Source organism: Octopus bimaculoides, chromosome 19 (assembly GCF_046866305.1).
Source record: "Octopus bimaculoides isolate indiv1 chromosome 19, ASM4686630v1, whole genome shotgun sequence".
NCBI lineage: Eukaryota > Metazoa > Mollusca > Cephalopoda > Octopoda > Octopodidae > Octopus > Octopus bimaculoides.
The window spans coordinates 52865367-52890424 of record NC_142946.1 but is presented as its reverse complement, the minus strand read 5'-3'; the positions used below and the strand labels follow the sequence as shown (position 1 = coordinate 52890424).

Here is a 25058-nt window from a genome sequence, read left to right as displayed (position 1 = left end):
GATATTAGTACATTCTAGTTTGTCAAAAATGAGGAAGGGTCTGAATGAAATAGAAATGTCTTACACAGTTCCATGATCGAATAAATTATAAAGTTATAGGTAAGGTCTATTAGTGATTTCAAAGAAAATGCTTGATGATAATCCATAGCAACTCTTATTAGCAAATGAAACATGTGTAATGGTGAATAAATAATACCAAAACTTTTTCCAATCTCCTATTTTGATATAATATATGTGTTATATGTATGTATATATATATATATATATATATATATATATATATATATATATATATATATATATATATATGTATATATCTATATATTTATGTATATATCTATATATATATATATGTATCTATGTATGTACGTATGTATGTATTTGTGTGAATGTGTGTGTGCGTGTGTGTGTGTATGTATGTATATATGTCCTCAAGAATAAATGTGTATTAAAGTATATATACATCTCTATGTGTATATATATACATATATATATATATATATATATATATATATATATATATATATATATATATATATATATATATAGATAGATAGATAGATAGATAGATAGATATATATACACACCTTCTCCTCTGTCAACTACAAACACAGAAAAGACTTCTTGAAGTAAATGACAAAATTAGTGATACACTTGATATGCCATCTAAAACCATTTCTAAACAGCTTTCTGGAAATATCCAATAAACACTTGAAATCAAACTACAAAGTTTTTATCATCACCATCATCATCATCATCATCATCATCATCACCATCATCATCATCATCATCATCATCATCACGATTTGTTGTTGTTGTTGTTGTTGTTGTTGCTGTTGAAATTTTTTTGCTTTCCCCTTATTTTTTTTTGTAAATATTGTTTCTTTTTCTTTTTCAGTTTTCTCTTTTTTTCTTTTTGGAATAAAAATATTCCTAGAATCACAGTCAAAGAGATTGATCTATAAAGATGGAGAGAACTGTAAGAAAGATCATAAAATGCTATTTGAATATGATGTATATGAAATAGGTCAAAATTTGGTATGGCACTTTGTAGTTTAGTATAATGAAGAGTGGTGGATGGGATGCTGGTGTCGATGAGGGGACGGAGAAGCAGAGGAAGAAGGGAAAAGAATCAGATATTAATACACATTTATGTATACATACACACACACATACATATATATATATATATATATATGTATGTATGTATGTATGTATACACACACACACACATATATATATACATACATATATATTTAAAAGACATGGATAGAGTGAAGAATACAGTACAAAAATTAATCAAACTCTTTTGGAATGAATTGCTTTTTTTTTATGTATTCATTCATTCATTCATTCTTCCATTCATTCAACTACTAATGCTGCTGCTGCTACTACTACTACTACTACTACTACTACCAACACCACCACCTCCACTACATCCTCTGCCAGTGCCACAGGTAGTGCCGCTGCTACCACTTCTGCCACCACCATTATTGCTCTTGGTGGCGATGGTGCTGCTGCCATTACAACTCTGCTCATCACCACCACAACCACTACCACCACCAAAACCACCACCACCACCAAAACCACCACCACCGCCGCCGCCACTGCTGTTGCTGCTGCTACTACGCCTATTACTACTACTACTACTACTACTACTACTACTACTACTACTTACTTCCCCTCCCCTTAATATTTCATTCAGGAGAGAAAAAAACTGACTTCCTGCTTATTGATACACATACTGTCTCTGTTTCTCTTTCTCTCTCTCTCTTTCTCTCCACACACACACACACACACACACACACATATCATATATCATCATCATCATCATCCTTCTTCAACATACCTTTCTCCTGATTACTTTCTTTTTCTTTTCTTTTTTTATTTTATTACTATTATTATTATTATTATATATTTTTTTTTTTTCTATTCCAAAAGAGAAAGAATTAAAAGTTTATTTTAAGCAGTTATAACAGCGTCTTTCTTTGATCCTACAATAATTATTCATTATTAATTTCCTGTCTGTTCCAAAACTCCTCTTTTTTTTACATTTTGCATTCAGATTATTTTTAAACTAATTCACTATCACTACTGTCAGAACCACTACCACCACCACCATCACCACCTACATATATTTCTATAACTATAACCAAATTATTGATCAATCAGTTTTAAAAATTATCATTATCATATAAGGTTTACTGGAATGAAAGTCTGTCTGAAACTTAGAAGATAATTTGGGAAATTCCTCAAAATTCTTTCATTTATTTACTGAAGTAGTTCTCAAACTGGGGTAGTAGAACCTAGAGGTATGTAAAGATATACAAGAGAAATTATGGAGATACGCAGGATTAATAAAATCACTGGAATCTTGAAGTAATGGTAAGCAGCTACTTTTCAGTGGTGCACCTTCAAATGTAGTGAACATTATTTATAAAAAAAAAAAAAGAAAAATTTGTCGTGGCTGTGTGGTTAAGAAGCTTGTTTTGTAACCATGTTGTTTTGGGTTCAGTCCCACTGCATAACACCTTGAGCAAATGTCTTCTACTAAAGCTCAGGGCCAGTCATTGCCATGTGAGTGAATTTGGTAGAGGGATATTGTGTGGATGTCCATCATATATCTATGTTTATATCTACATAGATATATATATAGGGTAAAAACCCTTTTGGTCATGAATGACCATGGGACTGCACCTAGAAAATTCCCCTCCTGGGCAAGGTTGTTTACGGAAGAGTAGCAATTGCTCATACATACCAGCATCCCCTCCCCATGCCACCAGTGTAATCCAAGGGAAAGGCTGGTACAGCTTGGCACCAGTGACGTCACAACTCATTTCTGCAGCTGAGTGAACTGGAGCAACGTGAAATAAAGTGTTTTGCTCAGGTACACAACACAACCTGGTCCAGGAATCGAACTCACTACTCATGATTGTGAGACTAACCACTGAATCATGTACCTTCATATATGTGTGTGTGTGTGTGTGTGTGCATATATATATATATATATATATATATACACACAGTTTCCTCCAAGATTTGATCCCTTCATAGGATTTTCGAGCGAGATCGTTGCCAGTGGCCCTGGAGTGGCTCTTGTGCGGGTGGCACATAAAAGACACCATTTCGAGCGTGGCCGTTGCCAGTATCGCCTGACTGGCCCTCGTGCGGGTGACACGTAAAAGCACCTACTACACTCTCTGAGTGGTTGGCGTTAGGAAGGGCATCCAGCTGTAGAAACTCTGCCAAATTTAGATTGGAGCCTGGTGTTGCCATCCGGTTTCAACAGTCCTCAGTCAAATCGTCCAACCCATGCTAGCATGGAAAGCGGACGTTAAATGATGATGATGATATATGCATATATTGTAGTAAGCCTACAAGTTTGTGGCTTTCTTTTTCCCTTTTTCCTTAGTCCTTAATTTCAAATTCAAACTTTTAATTCCCTCAAATATTATGAAGAAATGATTAACTGCTTTGTATTAACAATCTGCTAGGGGACCCCATGTGTTACTAAATCAATAAGGTTTTTTGTGATATATCATTAACATGTGGTGTAATGCATCTTACATTTTTTTATTAGGTGTTTTCAGAATGGTTATCTATTCTATAGTTAGTATGTATTTGATTTATGTATATACTTATGTGTAGCTTTTCTTATTGTTGCTGTTTAACCCCAGGTCAGGCATGAATGAGCAGATATGTGGTAAAGGCGTTCTAGTTTTTCTTATGTGCAGGCATATTATCTAAGATGATGGGGAGGAGTTGATTTGAGGAGATTTAGTTATTGTTTCTAGCAGCCATGAAGTGGCTTCTTTGTTGAGTATTTTCAATAGATGCAAGAGTATTTAGCTCCTCCTCCACAGACAAAGTGCAAAATAATGAAATCTACAGCATAAAGCAAATACTAATCATTAACAAGTATTTTAACAAACTAATAACAGACCAAACCCTAGAACAATGCAAAACACACAATGGAACAAATACATCAAATGCCACACTTATTAAAAATACACAGAACTAAACATAAAGTATATCACATGAATCAAATTCATATGAACTATAGAATAGATTAGCATATTGTTAAAAGAACACCTTATAATACAGGACATAACATGCTTTACACAAAATATTTAACTGACTTTAACAGTATTGATATTTGTTATAAAATTTACATTCATAATATTATGTATGTTGGCACTCCGTCGCTTACGACGTCGAGGGTTCCAGTTGATTCAATCAACGGAACAGCCTGCTCGTGAAATTAACGTGCAAGTGGCTGAGCACTCCACAGACACGTGTACCCTTAACGTAGTTCTCGGGGAGATTCAGCGTGATACAGAGTGTGACAAGGCTGACCCTTTGAATTACAGGTACAACAGAAACAGGAAGTAAGAGTGAGAGAAAGTTGTGGTCAAAGAGTACAGCAGGGTTTGCCACCATCCCCTGCCGGAACCTCGTAGAGCTTTAGCTGTTTTCGCTCAATAAACACTCACAACACCCGGTCTGGGAATCGAAACCGCGATTCTATGACTGCGAGTCCGCTGCCCTAACCACTGGGCCATTGTGCCTCTACTCATAATATTAACATTGATAATATTCTACAAACATACTAAAATTAAAAACCTTCTTATCAATAACAAGCCATAAGTATGTAATATATCTGGGGTTTGGTTATTAAGGACTAGTGTGAATTGAAAATTTGATCACAAATATGGAAACTTCCTGGTTCTAACTGATATATTGGTATACAAGTATGACACTTTTTTGCTGGTTCACTAGATACGTACAAATAGCAGCAGTTCCAATGCTCTAAAGCACACAAAAACAAAATAAAATTACATAGGAAAACATTAGCAAACAATACATCAATACTATTTAGAATCCCTGACAGAAACAGTGAATTAATGGTTGAAGCAATACTAATAACACAGCACAATACTCAGAGAAACACACAGGTAACATATAGAAATCACAAACAAAATTAAATGCCTAACTGACAACATATAAATCTATCAGAAATTTTAATTCTAGTGATAAAACCTTCACCAATCACAATGGCCCAATCTACTATTAAGACATAGCAACACATCAACATCGTTTCATCTGAAAGTTGAGATGATGAAAGTCTAGAAACATTGATGATGGAATTGGATATTTTAAAGTTCCAAACAAACAGCAAGGAACTCATACATAAATATGATAAAATAAAATTGATAAAATATGAAAAATATGTAAAAATAAAATTGATAACAAAATATAAAAGTAGAATACAGGTGTTTTCAATAAAAATATGTGTGTGTGTGTGTATATATATATATATATATATATACACACACACACACACACACACATATAATTAAAATAATTTCATGTTTGTGTTTGTGCAGCCAACTCATTGTGCAGCCGACACATAGAAAGTAAAAGTATTTTTCACTTGACTGCTGTGTAATGTTGATAAATATAGACTCAACAGAGACAAAGTGTTGGAACCACAACACTGATGAAAACTAACATAAACAACAAAAGGAAGCAGGATGAGGAGAGGAATCAAGGTAGATGGAGGAGGTGATGCTAATATCAAAGCTTCATAAAGGGGTAGGAGGTAGGAAGTTAACAAAAATAATAATAATAATAATAAAGAAGGTGGTGGTAGAGTGATAGAAATAATATTTACTTGTGACCAAGAGAGGATGAAGAAGAGGATAAGAAGACAAAAGTGTTGCGGTAAGCAGAATGAGAAGGGAAGGGGAGGGATGGTTTTTAAAATTTCAATTTTAATCACATAGACGTGTGCAAATGTATGTGTGAGTGTGTGTGTGATAAATTTATGACTGTGTTAATCTGAGAACATGTTTGTATGTATGTATGCATGTATGTGTGTATAGATTGATAGACAGTGTGTGGATTGTAACTTTTCAATAGTGTACTTATCTGAGTATATGAGTGTGTGTGTGCATGGGGGCGGTGTTGTAACATTGTGAAAGTGTGTTTATCTGAAAATATGCATATGTGTATAGACACAGCTGTGGCTGTGTTGTCGAGAAGTTTACTTCCCAACCACATGGTTTCAGGTTCAGTCCCACTGCATGACACCTTGGTTCAGCTCTCGGCCTGCTAATGCATTCTATAGAAAATGAAAGAAACCAGTCGCATACATATATATGGTGGTGGTGGTAGTAGTGTGTGTGTGTGTGTGTCTGTCTGTCTGTCTGTCTGTGTGTGCGTGTGTGTGTGTGTGTGTGTATGTATACACAACTGGCTTCTAAGCAGTTTCCACCTACCAACTTTCATTCAGAAAGCATTGGTGAACATGATAATATTGAAAAGACATTTAACGAAGATGTCATCAAGAGGAATCAAACCTGAAACCACAAAAGTGTAAACAAACGACTTGACCGAACAACTATGCTTGCATCCATGGTTAATGACTATTCTTTTTCCATGTTCTAAATGCAGTGTGAAAACTTAACAATGTAGTCGGATAATTAAGAAAACTAAACTACTTAATTAGTGAAGTCAACTGACCAATTAATTGCATTAACAACAGACAATATTCTCACAATATAGTGATTTATTTAACTTGGATACAAACAAGGCTATATTTTAAATTAGGGGAGTGGCCAAAAGAATCAATACAATTTATATTCCTGTGGCTTGATCTTTGTCAACGTCATTATTGTGTTAAAATATCGTATGTCCAAATTTGGCCAAATGCGTTGTTTTTAATATTTAGTTTTGCTTGCAATAGCCGGTTCTTCTGGTCAAACTATTGTATCTCCAACTGCTTCAGATGCGAAGATATCAAAAATTTTCAAAGTGTAGTACAACGGTTTTGCTATGGAACAGCGGAACTACTTTTTCGTTTTCTGAAAAAGCAACATTTTGGACTTACAACACTTTTGCATAATAGCAACAATATATTCATTCATATATATATATATATATATATATATATATATATATATATATATATATATATATATGTATGTATATATACATACATACATACACACGCATAATATGTATGTATCTATATATGTGTGTGTTTGTGTTTGTTCTCTACTGCTGCTTGACAGCAGGTGTTGGTTTGTTTCTATTCCCATAACATAGTGGTTCGGCATAAAGGACTTTAAAAAGTAAGAACTGGGGTGGATTTGCTTGATTAAAACCCTTCAAGGTGGTGCCTCAGCATGGCCATAGTCCAGTAGCTGAAACAAATAAAAAATAAAAATGTATAGGATACTAAATAAACCCCTTCAACTTAGATATACTCCTCAATGGCCCAGACACTCTACCAATAAAGCTATATGTTGATTAAATCACAATAAAGGAATCAATCAATATAAAAGTATTGAACAGATCAATATAAAGTATTGATTATATACACGCAAGTATTTTATTAAATGCTTAGAGCGTTAGGGTCTCAAACTATAGAATATTTTATCAATAACCATTGGGAAATCTCAGACCACTTCAGATATATATATAAATTAATGTGTGTGTGTGTGTGTGTGTGCGTGTGTGTGTGTGTGTGTGTGTTTATTCTGATATACGTACATACATACATACATACATACATACATACATATGACATGGGACAAAACAAATATGAAAACTAAAACAAGATGATAAAAATTATTGGCCACCAGAATCAATGGATGCAGTGAAACCAGGCACTTGAGCGCCCACTGTCCTGGAAGCACTGTCTGAAGTACTGACTAGGGAAGATTGTCCTTCCTCCTTCATGCTGTCTGTCACTGGCCTCTTGTGAACACCAAACAATCTTAAAATATGGAATGAAGAAAAAAAGACCCATCTTGAAAGCAGTGTGGAGCAATACTTTGCACCCTGAACCACATTTCAACCAGATGCCCTTCGGCACTGGCAGAAGGCCATTACAAGTAGAGACTTGGTAAGTTTCTTGCAGAAATTACCAAGTAAACTGATCTGCAAAGGGTGAAGGCTAATGAGCAACAGCAGCGGCAGCAGCGGTGCTAGCAGCGGCGGCGGCGCCAGCAGCACCCACTGAGGAGTAAATGTGAGGAGTGCTGTTTCACTATATTGCAGCCAAGCATAAAAGTCCTGCTGCACTCTGACAAGGACCTAAACAATAGTGAGAAAACCATTCTATTTATTAAGCATAGAAAGACTGAAAGATTTACTTGGATGCATGTAAAGTAACCTTTCAATTGGCTGAAAAACAATAGGAATCTCAACTATGTATATGATCCAACAAGGATCTTTGAGTGGTGAAAATCCAAGGCTTGTGATTGGTGGAAAGAAAGAACAATATGTTGGACAACCCAACTTTTTGCAAATTTTCTTTGATCTTTTTTTTTTGTACAACATAACAATCGTTGATTGGCTACAATCAGGGCCAAGGATTTATGTTGTACCAAACGTTTAAGCAAAGGATTGGACAGCTGACCATAGCACTTCTTTCCTTGATAAATTTGTGGGCCTGTGTCAAAGCAAGAAATCAATATTTTGTAGCATGACAGACTCCATAAAACAGCATTCACTCCACAATGTTTATGCTCTCTTCCCTTTCAAACATGTATTTAAATTCATATGCTCAGAAATCAATATTTCTAAAGGAAGCTGGATTACTTTGAATGTAAATTTGTGAATTAACTTCATGTTATCATATCTTTCTAACTTTTTATTATTCTTGCAATTAAAAATATTATTTATTCCCTTTATTTCAGAGGGAGTAAATAACACAAACCGCAGATTAAGCCTTGTACGGTTTACATGCTTAGGATTTACAACAGTCAGACTCATTTTCGGTACTTTTGCAACAGTCGTGTGTTTGTAAGAATCCGTTTACGGTTTGTATCTCTTAGCAGAAGTTAACTTTACCATTTCATAAAAGTGAAATTTCGATGTCGGGCGAAGATGATTTAAGTGAGTATTTCCTGGCATCTAAATCTAAAATCCCTTATTTCTTGCTAACATTTCGGAACATTGTACTTTATTTCATTTATAGCTTCAGTAGATATATTCACCAGACCTCTTACAAAAGCTTCTCTCTTAAATCTCTCTGGTCGTCTCGTCTAATGTTTACAGAATGACTTGTAGCTCGTTACACACGGTCGCATTACTTTTATTTCGTAGTTAGACAGAGACACTTATTACATTACATGACATACATACCAACTAATTCTTCTCTCCCTAATATTATTTACAAAACATCCTTCTTTGGTTAGAGCGGAGACCTATTTTATTTCACTTTATTTCTACCGTCATTGACAATTTAAAATTCTTTCTTTCATCCCATAATGATACTATATATGTTAGCAGCGACAATTTTCCTATAAATCGTTTGCATTTACAACATTTGTTTTCCTAACTGAATAAACAGAATAAGTTTAAAGACTGGTGTTGTATACGAAACGACTGAAGTACTGTATCATTAAGAATTGCGAAGGGTCCTTTTTTTGTAACCTTTTGTTTCTTAATTATTGCTATGTTCCTCAAATCATAGAACTTAATCTGCGACATCTCACGTTACTTTTTATTCTGGCACCTCTAAGAATTTGCAGATATAGAATTAATAATTTAAGACCCACGTTATTATTAGGTTGTCTTGTAAATGTGGTAATTTCGTTGAATTTCCCTAAATGTTCAATGGGGCGAAGACGCTCGAACTAAAAAGGAATTATCCAGTTTAAAAGTTAAATTCGTTCCTAATTAAAACACCGACGGGACGATAGTAATTTGTATTTACTCAATGAATTTGATTTCGATAGTGTTAGCGACTAATGAACATTTAATATTTGGGTTCTCCTTCATTTCTTTTGTCTGCTCCAGGGTCGGCGGGAAATATTTTACTCCCTCATTAAACCAGTCTTCCCCATTTATTTAAGTGGAAATATTTCCTTCCACATCTAGATTCATTTGGGCCTAACTTTACCGTGTATCTTTAAAATGGTGATGTCATGGTCGAGGGAAGTAATTGTGTTCCGAATTTGCTGTTTACATTTGTTATTACGACTTCTTGGAATTTTTTTAATTAGAAATAAATTGTCGGCACAACTGGAAAAACCCTAACCCTTAATCAACACAAACAGAATGCATTGTATAATTCCTTTGAATATAAGAAAAGATGTATCTAAAGAATGCTATAAAACTGACGAAAATATACATAGTTTTTTTATGTTTGTTTATTATAGCCGATCATAATGTAAACTCGAGAAATAATTCGTTTGACAACAAAAATAATTCGAAATATTAATAATTGTTTGGTCTCTGATTAAATAATTTTTTAAAAACAATTCTGCTAATTCCTTGATGTATCATGTTATGAAACGCTTTGAGATAGTGACTCTGCGAGAGATACGATGTTGGTAGCTTTACTATTTAAGGCTAAAGTGTAAAGGTATCGCTAGTGTTTAGCTCCAATTTAATCCTGTTAGAAGTGTTGCAGCTGTAACCATCCTGGCCATGTGTCCCCACTTTTTTTTTGCCCCATTTAAGCTGGTTTTAACCACATTTGTCAGTTATTTCTTGGAGGTCGAGCAATGAAGTCGCAATTTGTTATATTTGGTTTGCTGAATGTACTTAAAGAAATGAAACAGATGCGACAAAAATGTTCATTTCAAATCGGCAAATAAACACTTTCAGTAAACCAATTAGATTATTGTAATGGATTTGAGAGATTAGTTGAACTGTCAAATTCTGCATAACGAATAGTTTCAATTCTATCTGGAAAAAAAAAAAAAAAAAAAAAATTTTATAGGCACAGGCGTGACTGTGTGATAAATTTGCTTCCCAACCACATGGTCTTGGGTTCAGTCCCAATGCGTGGCACTTTGGGCAGGCGTCTTCTACTATAACCAAACCCTTGTGAGTGGATTTGGGAGACAGAAACTAAAAGAAGTTTATCGTGTGTGTGTGTGTGTGTATATATCTATATTTATATATATATATGTATATATAGTGTCTCCCAGTTTGTCACTGTGTGTTTACATCTATAATGGAATGGAAGGTTTATGATACCTGTGGAGTATCTCCTTTTCCCATTGTAATTATTTTTGTAGCTTCAAGGATCTGAAACACGTAGAAGTTCACAAGTGGAGTACAGTTCAATAGCTGTTTATTTACAGAGTTCTCGGTCATGTGGTTCGCTCTCAGAGACCATCTTCATGGCAGCATGTGGTTTGTTATAGCTCTGTACACTTGAGGTTCATTACCTCTGGAGATAAGCATGCGGAGTTAGAGCAGGACAAGGGTCCGCTGTGAGCTGCTGGTTTCACAGTGTTTCTCAGCGTAAGCGCGAGAAGGAATGAGAGAGAGAATGTCTTATTCTCCAGCTTAATTACTGGTTGCTGGCAAGAGCCTCATTGTCGTCTCACACATGGCAAATGGTTGCAGGTGAGATCTCGTTCTTGTCTCGGACATGGTAATGGCTACCAGCAAGATCTCATTGAAAATGGCACTGGCTTCTTGTGCCTCGCTACAGGGGCTGCCCTCTGTGAACACTAGTGTGAAATTAGAATGACTGGAGCAGGCACAAGAAAAGAGCAAAGATGGTAACCGATCGCAAACAAGATGTGATACATCAAGAGGAAATAATTACAAGCAATATAAAAGGAGCATGCACAAAATGGCAAAACATTGGAATTATTCAGCACACTAGAAAACAATTGTCTGTCACAGGAGAAAAGGTTGTTAGATGTAAATAGTTGTGGTGAGTTTTTGGGGCCAATGCACAGTGCAGCCTGTCCTGGTGACATAGAGTTTGTTTGTGTTAGGTCGTGGCGACGAAGGTGAAAGTGATGGTGTGGTCAAAGGTGGGTGTGTAGGTGGTTGTAAAGGATCAAAAGTGGGCATGGCTGGGGTGTTGTTGACAGGTGTGGGCACCTCAAAATGTGCCTTTTTAAGCCTGTCGACTGACACGGTCTCTGCCCGACCATTGATGTCGAGACTAAAAGTTTTGTGCCAAAATTTGAAACCAATAAATAAGCATGACATTTGACAGTGTAATCTGAATGCTAAAGGATTAAAGAAATTCTTTGTTATGTGTCAATCAGTAAATATTGAATGAACCAATAACGAAAATTTTTGTATAAAGAAATATATATTCATTGTCTTTTCTTTTCATTTCTTGTTTTAGTGCGCTTGGAGCGCGTATTTTTGCGCATAGCTTCTGCGGATACTGATGAAAACATAGAAGTGGCACTGGGAAAGTTTCTGGCTCCTGTCCTGTCAAGACTTTCCAGTCCACAAGAAGAAGTCAGGAAAAAGGTATTTCCATTGACTTTTTTTTTTTGATTGGTTTTATTTCTGTTTTACATGTTTTTTATCCATTGGGTAGTGGGTATATCATCATCATCACCACCATTTCATGTCTGCCGTCCATACTGACATATTCTTTGCATCTTGATCCTGTGAGGCTCAGTATTTTGAACCTTATTGTGTCTAATCTAACTACTTTATTCTAAGCCTCTCTTGGTTTATCCCTTCTATAAGTACATTCCTCCAGCATGCGTCAGTTGTTTGTAGTGTATGTCTTATAAATAATGCCTTGTATTTCATTCTGCATGCAAGGCCTCTGCCAGGGGTGTAGCCAGCCCACTTATACGTACCTTTCCTACATTGGACACTAAACTCTGCTTGCGAAGACTTGTTGAGGCAAGTGAAATTGAACTAAATTTGACAACTGGCACCCGTGCCAACGTCGTCTCCTTCATTGGACACAAAACTCAGCTTGCGAAGATTTATTGTCTGTGTTTGTCCTCCTAGCATTGCTTGACAACCAATGCTGGTGTGTTTATGTCCCCATCACTTAGCGGTTCGGCAAAAAGAGACCGATAGAATAAGTACTAGGCTTACAAAGAATAAGTCCCGGGGTCAATTTGCTCGACTAAAGGCGGTGCTCCAGCATGGCCGCAGTCAAATGACTGAAACAAGTAAAAGAGTAAAGAGAGTAATACAATGTTTTCATTTGAACTGTTTCAGGTGATGGAACTACTGGTTCACATCAACAAACGTTTAAAGACTCGTCCCAAGGTTCAGCTACCAGTACAGTCCTTGCTTACACAGTACCAAGATCCGTCAGCGTCACCATTTATTACGGTAAATAACATTTTTTTTTTCTCTATGTCATTTTATCTGCATATGTGAAGTGATTCTGATTCTAAAAATAAAGAGGTAAAGGTAAAAAAAATCCCTTTTGGTCATGAATGACCATGAGATTGCATCTAGAAAGTTCTCCTCCGGGGCATAAGTCTGGGCAAGGTTGTTTATGGAAGACCAGCAATTGCCCATGCATACCAGTCTCCTCTCTCCACGCCACTGATGTTATCCAAGGGAAAGGCAAAGGCTGGTACAGCTTGGCACCAGTGTCATCACAACTCATTTCTGCAGCTGAGTGAACTGGAGCAACGTGAAATAAAGTGTCTTGCTCAAGAACACAACACACAGTCTGGTCCAGGAATCGAACTCACTACCTCGTGATTGTGAGCCTGATGCACTAACCACTGAGCCATGCATCGTCACAACTCTAAAGATGACCTTGAAAAATTGCAGAATTTTTCTCTTGATTTTGTACAATTGGTTCCTTACATTTACAAGTTTTTCTTATTGGTGTTGTATTACATTCTCCTTCTCTCCTCTTTTTTGTCCATTGCTCTTGACTCTGGGCTGTCTCTTTTCACTTCTTTCCTTTTTCAGGTCTTGTTGGTTTCCAATTGTTGCTTCTGTAACCTAGCTCTTTCCTAGGTAGGAGTGTTGGCCCTGCGCAAGCCTGTTTTTACCTCTGGGAAGATGTGGTCGACATTAGTTTGGATTTTATCCTTTGACTTCCTGTCCAGCATATGAGCTTGTACTTCACGGGCATAGCTCTCAGGGTCATTGAGGCATACAAGCTACCACACTACAAGAAGGACTGGATCTTGTAGTGGATCTTATTACATTCATGTAGGGTTTCTTACTTAGATACTGTGGGCATTGACCACTCAAATGAATGCACCATAAGTGTGTGGTTTAGAAGTTTGCTTTGCTACCACATGGTTTCAGGTTCTATCCCACTGTGCGGCACTTTAGGCAAAGTGTCTTTTATCATAGCTTTGGGTTGACCTGTGACTTGTAAGTGGAACTTAGTAGATGGAAACCGTGGAAGCCTACCAGATGTTTGCATGTGTCCATTGTTGTTAAAGGGATTAAAATGTCAAAGTAAATATTTTTATGTCTGTTTTTAAATCTATAATCCAAATTATTTATTGCAATATTTATCAACTTTTTGTCTTTTAAGAAATTTGCATGCTTCAAACTTTTAAGATATGTTCTGTCATACCTTTTCAAAAAATTGTTGAAGTACAAAATTTCCATTAGAAACAAGGTTTTATTTGTTGGTAGTTATTGAGGAAAAAAAAGATTCTTTTATCCTTTAATGAAAAATTTTAGTGTTAAAATTGAATTAAAATATTTACTTGAAAAATTTTATTATTTTCATATAAATTTAGATGAAAATTGTGCAAAAATTTGAAACCAATTTACCATCCAAAATTGTCATCTTTGGATTACAATACACAGGCATGTTTCTTTACAGTAATTACATAATTCTCCTATAGGGAAATAAGGTTTAAAATTAAAAGAGCTGCCATCATGACAAAGGCTATTGGATTTGTATTTAATATATATAAATATATGTGTGGTGTATGGTAAGTGGCTTGCTTACCAACCACATGGTCCCGGGTTCAGTCCCACTGCGTGGCACCTTGGACAAGTGTCTTCTACTATAGCCTCGGGCCGGCCAAGGCCTTGTGAGTGAATTTGGTAGATGGAAACTGAAAGAAGCCCGTCGTATATATGTGTGTGTGTGTGTGTGTGTGTATATGTTTGTGTGTATGTTTGTCCCCCCAACATTGCTTAACAACCGATGCTGGTGTGTTTGCGTCCCCACAACTTAGCAGTTCAGCAAAAGAAACCGATAGAATAAGTACTAAGCTTACAAAGAATAAGCTCTTGGGTCGATTTGCTCAACTATAAAGACAGTGCTCCAGCATGGCCACAGTCAAATGACTGAAACAAGTAACAGAGTAAAAACGTATATATATATGTGTGTGTGAGTGTGTGTGTATATACTTACACACACACATGTATATCCATATACACATTCTCTCTCTATCCCTCCTTCTCTCCCCTTCTTCTCTTTCTCTCTCTACATACACACATGTTTGGTTAAGAGGTTATACGACAGTTCAAAGTAAATCTGCTAAAATTCAAAATCAATAATTCCACCCAAGTAATATTAAAATTATTTACTCAAATTTCTTTTTTTTCTTACCGGGAGTTATATTTTTATTTATTTTCAATTAATTCTTCATGCTTGTATGTTAAATTTTTATTATATTATTATATTATTTTTTTCATTTTTTTTCATTTCATGATTAAGGAAAGATTAAAAAAATTTTTTTGTTTTTGTGTTTACTTTTTACTCAAGACTTAATTATATTAATTTGGTATCTGGTTACTTTCTTTCGTTTTGTTTTTAATTTTAATTTTTAATCAACCACATCTCGAAAAGAATAGAGTTCATGGTCAACATAATAATACAGACAACAGAAATGTTTGTTTAAAGTGAGGAAAATGGAGAAGAAAAATCAAAAACAAAAGACAGTATTGTTGAAAGGAGTTAAAGAATAGATGTAGGTATTTAAGCTTGAGCGATTTAGGAAATCTTCCATTGAAACTAATTTCCAGTTTGAGATTTAATTAATTTAGTATTACAATTCACAACAATGAGTTAGATAATTGATATTTTATCCGGATGAAATATTAATTTCAGAGTTAGGTTGTGCGCGCGCGTGCGTGTGTGGTTGTTGTTGCTGCTGCTGATGAGGAGGAGAAGGGGCAGCAGCAGCAAGCAGCCATATCTGTGAGGTTAAGAAATTTGCTTTCCAACTACACGGTTTCAGATTCGGTGCTACTGCATGGCACCTCTGGCAGCTGTCTTCTTCTATAGCCTTGGACTGACCAAAGTATTGTGAATGGATTTGGCAGATGGAAACTGAAAGAAACCTGTTTTGTGTGTGTGTGTCATCATCACTATCATCGTCAGTGTCATTGTTTTAATGTTCACTTTTCCATCCTTGCATTGGTTGATCAGAATTTGTTGAGGTAGTTTTTCTATGGCTGGATGCCTTTCCTGTCACTAACTGTCACCTGTTTCCAAGCTAGATAAAATTCTGCTAAAACATGTCTGTTTATGGAAAAATGTTACCTTGCTTGAAAACTGATGTGAGTTAGCAACAGGAAAGGCATCTGGTTGTACTAATTGTGCCTCAGTAATCTCCAATCCATGCAAACATGGAAAAGTGGATGCTAAAATGATGATGAGTGATATGTGATCTAGAGGGCTGTCAAGGCATCACTGATGAGCCTTTCATGTTGTGGCTCAAGGGAAAATGTACTAGAGTGACAAAACACAATTTGTTGCTCCTTTAACCTTTAGCATGCTGGAGGTGCATCATGTTGCCGGATGAGTTTTTTTCCCCTCTCAGTGTGACACAATGCGTCTGCAACTACAGGGGAGAAAACTCTACTGTCATACAATATGTCTAAGTGTGCTAAAGGTCACTCAATTGATTAGTATGTTGTGATCCTTGAAAATTAAATCGTAAGACTTTTTAAGGTTTCTTGTCCTTCAGACTGACTTTCAAGTAGGTTCTGTGAACTATTGTTTAATCCCAAGTCAGCCTCGGTTGAGCAGACCTATAATTAAAGGCATTCCTGCCATGACCTTTCTATCTGTCTTATTTCTCTGATATAGTTAATCAAAAACTACACATCCAACATGTTCTTTATTTTGTAAAGCAGCAAGGCTATTTGGCTATTATTTTTAGCAGGTTAAGCGACTACAAAGTGGCTTCCATGTTTGCTGGAAAAGTCACTTGCTCACTGTTTTTTTTTATCATATAAATATATGGTCTACAAAAAGGGTATTAACAAACCTTATTGCCAGGAATGTAGCACAAAAGACAACCCAAACACTCAGTTTTGGTGATGTTGTAGTGCTGATGATAACGAACATCCTGTACTTATTACTTCCTTACTTTAACACGAGACCTTGGATATGCATGCATGTGGAAACATTAGTGTGTGATGTTTACACTTCAGTAAGTGAGGCAAAAAAAAAAAAAACAAGAACTAAGAACTGGAATCCAAGTTGTAGTTTCAACATCTCTCCAGGAACTCAGCTCTCTATACTTGGCTCTCTACACACATCACTTATTCCAAATAAGGAGCCTCATTTATTGATACCAAAATCTAGCTGAGATATATTTATATTAAATTCATTTCTAAATTGTTCTCTTTCTCCCTGTCTCTCTCTCCCCCCCTCTCTCGTTATGGTATATAATTTCTGGTTTCATTTCTTTTTTATCTTATATCTCCATGGAAAGCTCTGTATGCCACTTTAAATCAGCACTGTGTGAAATCAAGGAGAAATGCCTGCTTCTTTACTATTAAGAAGAAAACTTACTCTTTCTTTTTTCCTCTTCCTTGGATTGATGCCTTTAAAGATAGTTATTTCATTGACCTTTTTATTTACCTTTTTTTTTTATCATATATATATTTTATTTGTTTACGTGTATACATGTCAGATTTTTTTTTTGTGTGTATAGACCAGCACAGATGTAATGAAATGCCCAGAATGTTAATTCACTCGTTCGTGAATCAATAACAATGGATTATCAGTTTCTTTTGAGAGGTAACATAATTTAGTTGAGAATACTGAATTCATAGGATTATAATGAATATGTAGAACTAGCTGTCATATTGTCAATATCCTGCTTATATATATATATGCATGTATGTATGTGTGTGTGTGTGTGTGTACATACATACACAACATAAGTGTAGAATGTTCTTAGAATTCTTATCGTGAAAAAGAAATAGAGCACATTACTATGTACTCCATGACTTGGGATACTTGTGTCTATATACATGTGGGTGTGTATAAATGTGTATGTGTATATAAATGTGTGTGTGTGTGTGTGTGTAAATACCTAATAATTTTATAAACATCTAGTTTTTTAAGTAGAAAAATTAACAGGGATGCCATTTCTATTCATCTTTTCAAAAATATATAATACTGTACCAAGGACTTTCTATTTCTTATTCTACTGAGTGTGTGTGTGTGTGTGTGTTTTATGCATAGGTGGTTAACATGTTTAGAGATATGTTAACACCAGTTGAAGCATTATCTGTTAGAGAACTCAATACAAATTGTAGAGTTAAATATTTATTTTGTTGTATCTTATAAAAAAAATCAGTTTATTATAACTTATAAATTTCTAACCAAGGATGGTTTCTTCTAAATGTGGTTACAAGATTATGAGTTTAACTATTTACAAGAATTGGAAATGGGGGCAGTGAGAGAGAGAGAGAGAGAGAGAGAGAGAGAGAGAGAAAGAGTTAACTAGAAAAGAATTCGAACAAAAGAGTGACATAAAAACGTAACAGAAGAGAGCCAGAGTAAGAAGGTGATGGGGGGAGAGAGAGCGGGGGAACTACCTGATGGTTGTTGGTAATTAGATTGAATAGAATCAGTACAAGAGAGGGTGATAGTACAGGAATACTGGAAATGAGAGTAATATCTTGAAACATATTTCTAACTGCCTTCAGCATAGAATCCTAACTGAAGCTTTTATTATATTACTGAGAAGCTTGAATTTTAAAAAAATGGTTTAATGAATGGAACAAGTTCTGCTGATTTTAGTAACAGACTTGTTTCATTCAGAGGAATTTCATTGATTATAAAAATTATTATGGGGAACATTAAAGGTTCACTATGTTTTAGCTTTTTTTTAATATACATGTATATATATTCTTTAAATTTATTTAGAGTCTTCTGACTCAATATTACCATTCACTATGCAAAGTAATTTCCTCTAATTCTGGCATTTACAAAAACCATTAATAAATCACAAAGGCCCAGTCTGTATTTTCATGAGCAACAATATTTTGGTATCTGCGACTTTGCATTGTATTTGCGAAATCATTTAGCTAATGTCAAGGCCTTAGTGTGAGATATTAAAGAACAAGAGCATGACTGTGTGGTTATAAAGTTTACTTCTCAACCATGTGGCTTTAGGTTCAATCCCACTGAGCAACATCTTGGGCAAGTGTCTTCCACAATAGCTCTGGGCCAACCAATACCTTGTAAGGGAATTTGGTGGACAAAAACATTGTGAAACCTATTGTATAAGTGTACACACACACAATCACACACTTATGTGTCTATATATATATATATATATATATATATATATATTATGTTTATATGCCAACAGAATGTGGCAGTCCTATAAAGGATGGTGGCCTTTTTTGACACTTCCTGTCAACAAAAGTCCCCAGTTATAGCTCAGTAAATTCTTCTGGAATATAAGAAAAATGTTCTTTACTTGAAAAACAGGTAAGGGTTGGAAAACATTAAATGATGATGATCGTTATATATATATGTGTGTGTGTGTGTGTGTGTATGCATGTGTTTGTCCCCAACTCTTGGTTGACAACTGGTGTTAGTTTCTTTACATCACTGTGACATAGCAGTCTGGCAAAAGAGACTAATAGAATAGGAGGTACCATACTTAACTTAAAAATAAGTATTTTGGTTGATTTGTTCAGTGGAACCCTTCAAGGTGGTGTCTCAGCATGGCCACTGCCAAATGACTGCAACAAGCAAAAAAATAAAGAGATAAAGATAAATGTAGATCCCAAGAATAGGACTGTCAAGTTTCCATTACCAAAACAAATTTCCTACTGCAATTTTTTCTTAATATAGAACTTTTGTAAAGGAAAAGAAATACAATCATTTGGCATATTTCTGCCAAGGCTGCCTGAAAGAATAATGTTGCTGTAGAATATCAAATAGTAAAAGATTGATTTTACTTTCACAGATTCCTCTCTGTTTTCATAAATACTTGTATCTTTCAATGCCACAAGATTATATGAATGTATTAAAGCTGCCATATCTTCTCAAATATCTATCGGTAATATTAACTAAACTGGCAACATGAGGGTTATTTATTTATTTTTTTTTTTTGGTTAAGTCTTGTTTTTTCCCTGCTAGTATGGGTTAGATGAATATATTATTGAAGCATTGTTTTACAACTGGATGCCCTTCCTATTGCTAACCCTTACCTGTTTTTTTTTTTTGTTTTTTTTTTTTTCAAGTAAGGAGTCTTTTATTCCACACACCTGTTTGAAAATACATAGGAACATAACAACTGTGTAATTCACTTGTAAGTAAGCAATCACACAGACATGCATGAATGCATACGTATGTACATACATACATAGTTTTCATCTATCAAGTAAAGAATCTTTTATTTCACATACCTTTGAAAATTCAGAGGAGCATGACAACTATGTAAATCACTTGTAGGTTAGCAATTTTCTGAAAAGTGCAAATGTAAGCAATCACATAGTCACACACGAATGAATACATATATATGTACATTCATGCGGGTACATTTCGTGCGGGTGACACGTAAAAGCACCCACTACACTCTCTGAGTGGTTGGCGTTAGGAAGGGCATCCAGCTGTAGAAACTCTGCCAAATCAGACTGGAGCCTGGTGTTGCCATCCGGTTTCACCAGTCCTCAGTCAAATCGTCCAACCCATGCTAGCATGGAAAGCGGACGTTAAACGATGATGATGATGCATGCATGCAGTTTTCTACCAAATTGACTTTCAATTCACTGGTTGGCCTTGAGCTGTGATATTTGTTCTGGCTCTTTACTCTCTAAGTTCATATCCTGCCAAAAGGAATTTTACCTTTCATCCCCCCCCCCCCCCCCGAATTAATAGTGGAATAAATACAAGCTGAGTTCTAGACTTGATGATATTGATTAATGCCACTCCCTTCAAAATTGCTGATCTTGTTCCTAAATTAGAAGCCATTATTATTATTTTGTCAATTATTATGTTTTCAATTATCAATCATAATGTATCTATTATGCAATATCATTCAGTTTGTCTCCACCTACCTAGCTGAAAGATAGATGCCACACTCATTTTACGGTTGAGTGGTTTGTGTTAAGCAGCACATCCTGCTGTAAATTATTTTGCACCAGTGATCATAATGTATTTAGATAATTAAGTCCTAGGTAACTCGGTGCATACAAATGAAAACAGGTACCATGAAGAAATACAGCTGACTTGACTCGAGTAAGGACAGTTTATAGTTAGCTAGTGTTTTGTTAACTTAGAGTGCTGGATTCAAATGCTGCTATAAATTGTTGATTAGTGAGGTTGTGGGCTGCAGATAGACTACATAAATATCACAGAGGGAACTTCTATATGTGTGCTGAATCTACTAGAAATAGCAGTCAGTCTCACCCAAATCAAATTTTACTATCTTAAAAAAAAAAAGAAAAAACGCGTTAAATAATGTAAATTTAGACATCCTCTGAAAAGACGGGCTGGTCATAGCTTGAATGCTTTTGATCAGAGGTCTGTTTGATCAAAATTGACTTAAGGTTATGCAACAACTGCAGTTATCAGAAAGTGTGACTAAGGCCTAATTGATCTTTTGTATTTTTTTCAAAATTAACAATAGGAGCAGGCATGGCTTATGTGGGTAAAGAGCTTGCTTTGCAATCACATTATTTTGGGTTCAGTCTCCCTGTGTGGCACTTTGAGCAAATGTACTATAGCCTTGGACTGGCCAGTACCTTGTGAGTGAACTTGGTGAATGGAAACTGTAGAAGCCCATTGTGTGTGTGTGTGTGTGTGTGCGTGTGCGTGTACACACACACATATACACATGCACACACACATATACATTACAGGTTTCTTATAGTTTCCATATACCAAAATCTACTCACAAGGTTTTGGTTGGCTTGGGACTATAATAGAAGATACTTGTCCAAAGTGCCAAGCAGTGGGACTGAACCTGAAATGTGGTTGGAAAGCAAACTTCTTAAACACACAGCCAGACCTGTTCTTTTCTGAGTTCAAATTTCTACCTTGGCCTACTTAGGTGATAGACTACCTCTCAACCGGTTTAGGTTTTGACTACAGAGGATTGGCAATGTCAGTGTGCATGCATGACAGAGTGTAAATGATTTAAGAGGAAAACTGGGTATAAGAGGCATCAGATGTGTGCAGGAGAGAAGACCGTGCTGGTTTGGTCATGTGATGCATATGGATGAGGACAGCTGCATAAAGAAGTGCCGAGCTCTAATTGTGGAGGGAACCTGTGGAAGGAGTTGACCCAGGACGATGTGGGAGAAAGTGGTGAGAAAGGATCTTTGGATGCTGGGCCTCACTGAGGAAATTACAAGGGGCTGGGAGGTGAGGTGATTTGCTGTACTTGATAAGACACGTTAAGCTTAGTAAAATTGCTGTCATCCACATATACAGGCTTGTCATTTCATGTGCCGGTACCACATAAAAAGCACCCAAGCTGGTGCTGCATAATTGTGCCTGGACCTGTGACATGTCAAAAGCGCCCAGCACTCTCTGTTAAGTGGTTGGCATTAGGAAGGGCATCCAGCTGTAGAAACCATGCCACAACAGACAACTGGAATCTGGCCAGCTCCATGTCAAACCATCCAACCCATGTCAGCATGGAGAATGGACGTTAAATGATGATGATGGTGTCTTTAGTGGTGTCCCCTGCCTAGTGAACATTTGAGTCAAGTTTCCAGTATGGGGTGTATCTTGCCTCTGTTCTGTCCACGAGTTTTCAGAGGCCTTATGAAGAGTGCTGAACACTGCCTTGCTCTTGACGATAAGAAAACAAAGCTAGAGACTTTTATTGCGCTTGAAGGAGATAAATAAAATATTCAATAAAAATGAGCATCTGACAGTGTGCTGTATTGATTTGTATAACAAAACAAATCAAATCTGCTGGTGTTGTTGTTGTTGTTGTTGTCACTGGTATTATCACCATCATTGCTATTCAATTCATTACCCAGAATGCTTCATGTTTGCATAGGTTAATTGGCTCTCCATGGTAACTGTACAGAGGCATATTATTATGTCAACCAGTACATATGTATAAGATGAGTCACTGAGCTGAAGTTTAACACCCTTGTAGATACCAAACTCAGAAATGGGATCAAAGCCAATGTCAAATATGAAAATCTGTAACATTGTATTTTGGGTGGGATTTTTCTTTGCATATGTCTGGGTTTATATTTATTGTTGACGATAAGGGCTTGCGGCTACATGAAATGACAACATTGTATTAATAAAGATGGAAATAAAGTTCGCTGTCAAGGCCATGCCCCAGCACGACCACGGTCCAGTGACAGAAATAAGTAAAATATAAAACAAGGGAGATAAAAGATTTGTTTGTTCATACATTTTATGTCTGTTTTTCCATGCTGGCATGGGTCGGATGGGGACTTATTTAAGTCTGCATTTATGGCTGGATCCCCTTCTTGTTGCCATTCCTTACCTGTTTCTCAAGCAAGATAGTGTTATACTCGACTGATCTTTGAAAGCACAAAGCAGCCGGATGTATTGTCAACAGGGAACATAAGTATTACATTAGCATTTTACGGTCCAGGTCATATTTTACATATTTTACTTGGTTGAGTAAAGTGTCGTCCAATCTGATGTTTATTGGTAATGAAACTTAATTTGCAACACCTGTGCCTATTTATCAGCTTTGTTTTTGTTGATAATTCTCATCAACACCTTTTCTTGTGATTGTGGTTTGAGAAGACATACAGCCATATGCTAAAGATCGGACATCATCTCTTGTAGGTAAGAAATATAAAATAAAGTTTATTATAAACAAGATTATCCACCATCTTTCCAACAACAACCTTGGGCACCTTTTTGAGTTCCATGTGACAAACACTCGTGGACATGCTTATAAAATCAAAAGACAACACAGTACCCATGACTTTCAGAAACATTTTTTTTACACTCAGAATTGCTGAAGCATGGAATAAACTATCTGCATCTCATGTTAGCTGTCGTGACACTACATCCTTCAAAACTTCCATGCTTCCAGAAATCCGCCAACAGTACACCTGATGGCTTTTGTTTTGTCTTTTTGTTTAGTTGTAGTGCACCTGAGCACTGTATACAACAATTTCCTTCATTATATCATATATACTGATAAATTTGTGCATCAAAATAAAATTTAAAAAAAGACATTTTTTTCCTCTGTCTGAATCACACATCATCAGAAATCTATTGAACTAGTGATTGCTTTGTTGGAATCATGAGGCCAATGGTTCTTTTGTTCATAAAATGCCTGATCAATGTAATGGATTTGATGTTACATACATATAGATATATGTAACCTTCAACTTTTTCTATTGAAGGCTTTTTTTAACCTAATATTCTACATGCTATTATGTATAACTTTATCTAAGGCAGTAAGTTGTAAATCATTAGCGCACTGAGCAAAATGCTTTATGGTATTTCGTCTGTCTTTAACATTCTGAGTTCAAATTCTACCGAGGTTGACTTTGCCTTTCATCCTTTTGGAGTTGATTAAATAAATACCTGTTGATTACAGGGGTCGATGTAATTGACTTACCCTCTGCCCCGAAATTGCTAGCCTTGTGCCAAAATTAGAAATTATTATTTATAGCTCCATCTTTTGAGCTCCACCATTAAAAACAATTTATTTCATATCACTTGAAGTTTCTAATTTCTTGGCATAAGCAATATATATATATATATATATAGTTTTAGGGAAAAGAACCAAGGTTCATAAACTCATCAATGAAAATTCACTGTAAAGCTCAATTTAATTTTAATTTTTTATAAATTGATTTTAATTGAGTTTTTTCCTGTAATTTTGGATTTTGTCCCTAATATTATATATATATATATATATATATATATATATATATATATATCCTGGTTTTCCAATGCAAATAAATGATGATGGCTTTTTACTACTGTTTTCTTCTGTTGCAGAATTTTACTATACTTTATATTAAGAAAGGTTACCCTCGACTTGAACCTGCTCAACAAGCAGAACTCATACCAAACTTATTAAACTGTATTGAAGGTCGACCACAACCCCAGCAAGATAGGTATGTGCATTTATGGTCCATATTTTTGGCCTCTG

The 25058-nt window shown here is 35.7% G+C and overlaps 1 protein-coding gene across 1 annotated transcript in view; it reads left to right on the top strand.

Annotated features, from left to right (window-relative positions):
* Positions 1–8828: 8828 nt before the first annotated feature.
* The window catches only part of LOC106878177 (proteasome adapter and scaffold protein ECM29), a 66265-nt gene continuing 50035 nt past the window's right edge, over positions 8829–25058 (top strand). The window contains exons 1-4 of the mRNA XM_089337718.1: positions 8829–8907; positions 12119–12249; positions 12964–13080; positions 24905–25023. Of these exons, the coding sequence (XP_089193844.1) occupies positions 8886–8907; positions 12119–12249; positions 12964–13080; positions 24905–25023 (389 nt within the window). The 5' untranslated portion in view covers positions 8829–8885. The remainder of the gene's footprint in view (positions 8908–12118; positions 12250–12963; positions 13081–24904; positions 25024–25058) is intronic.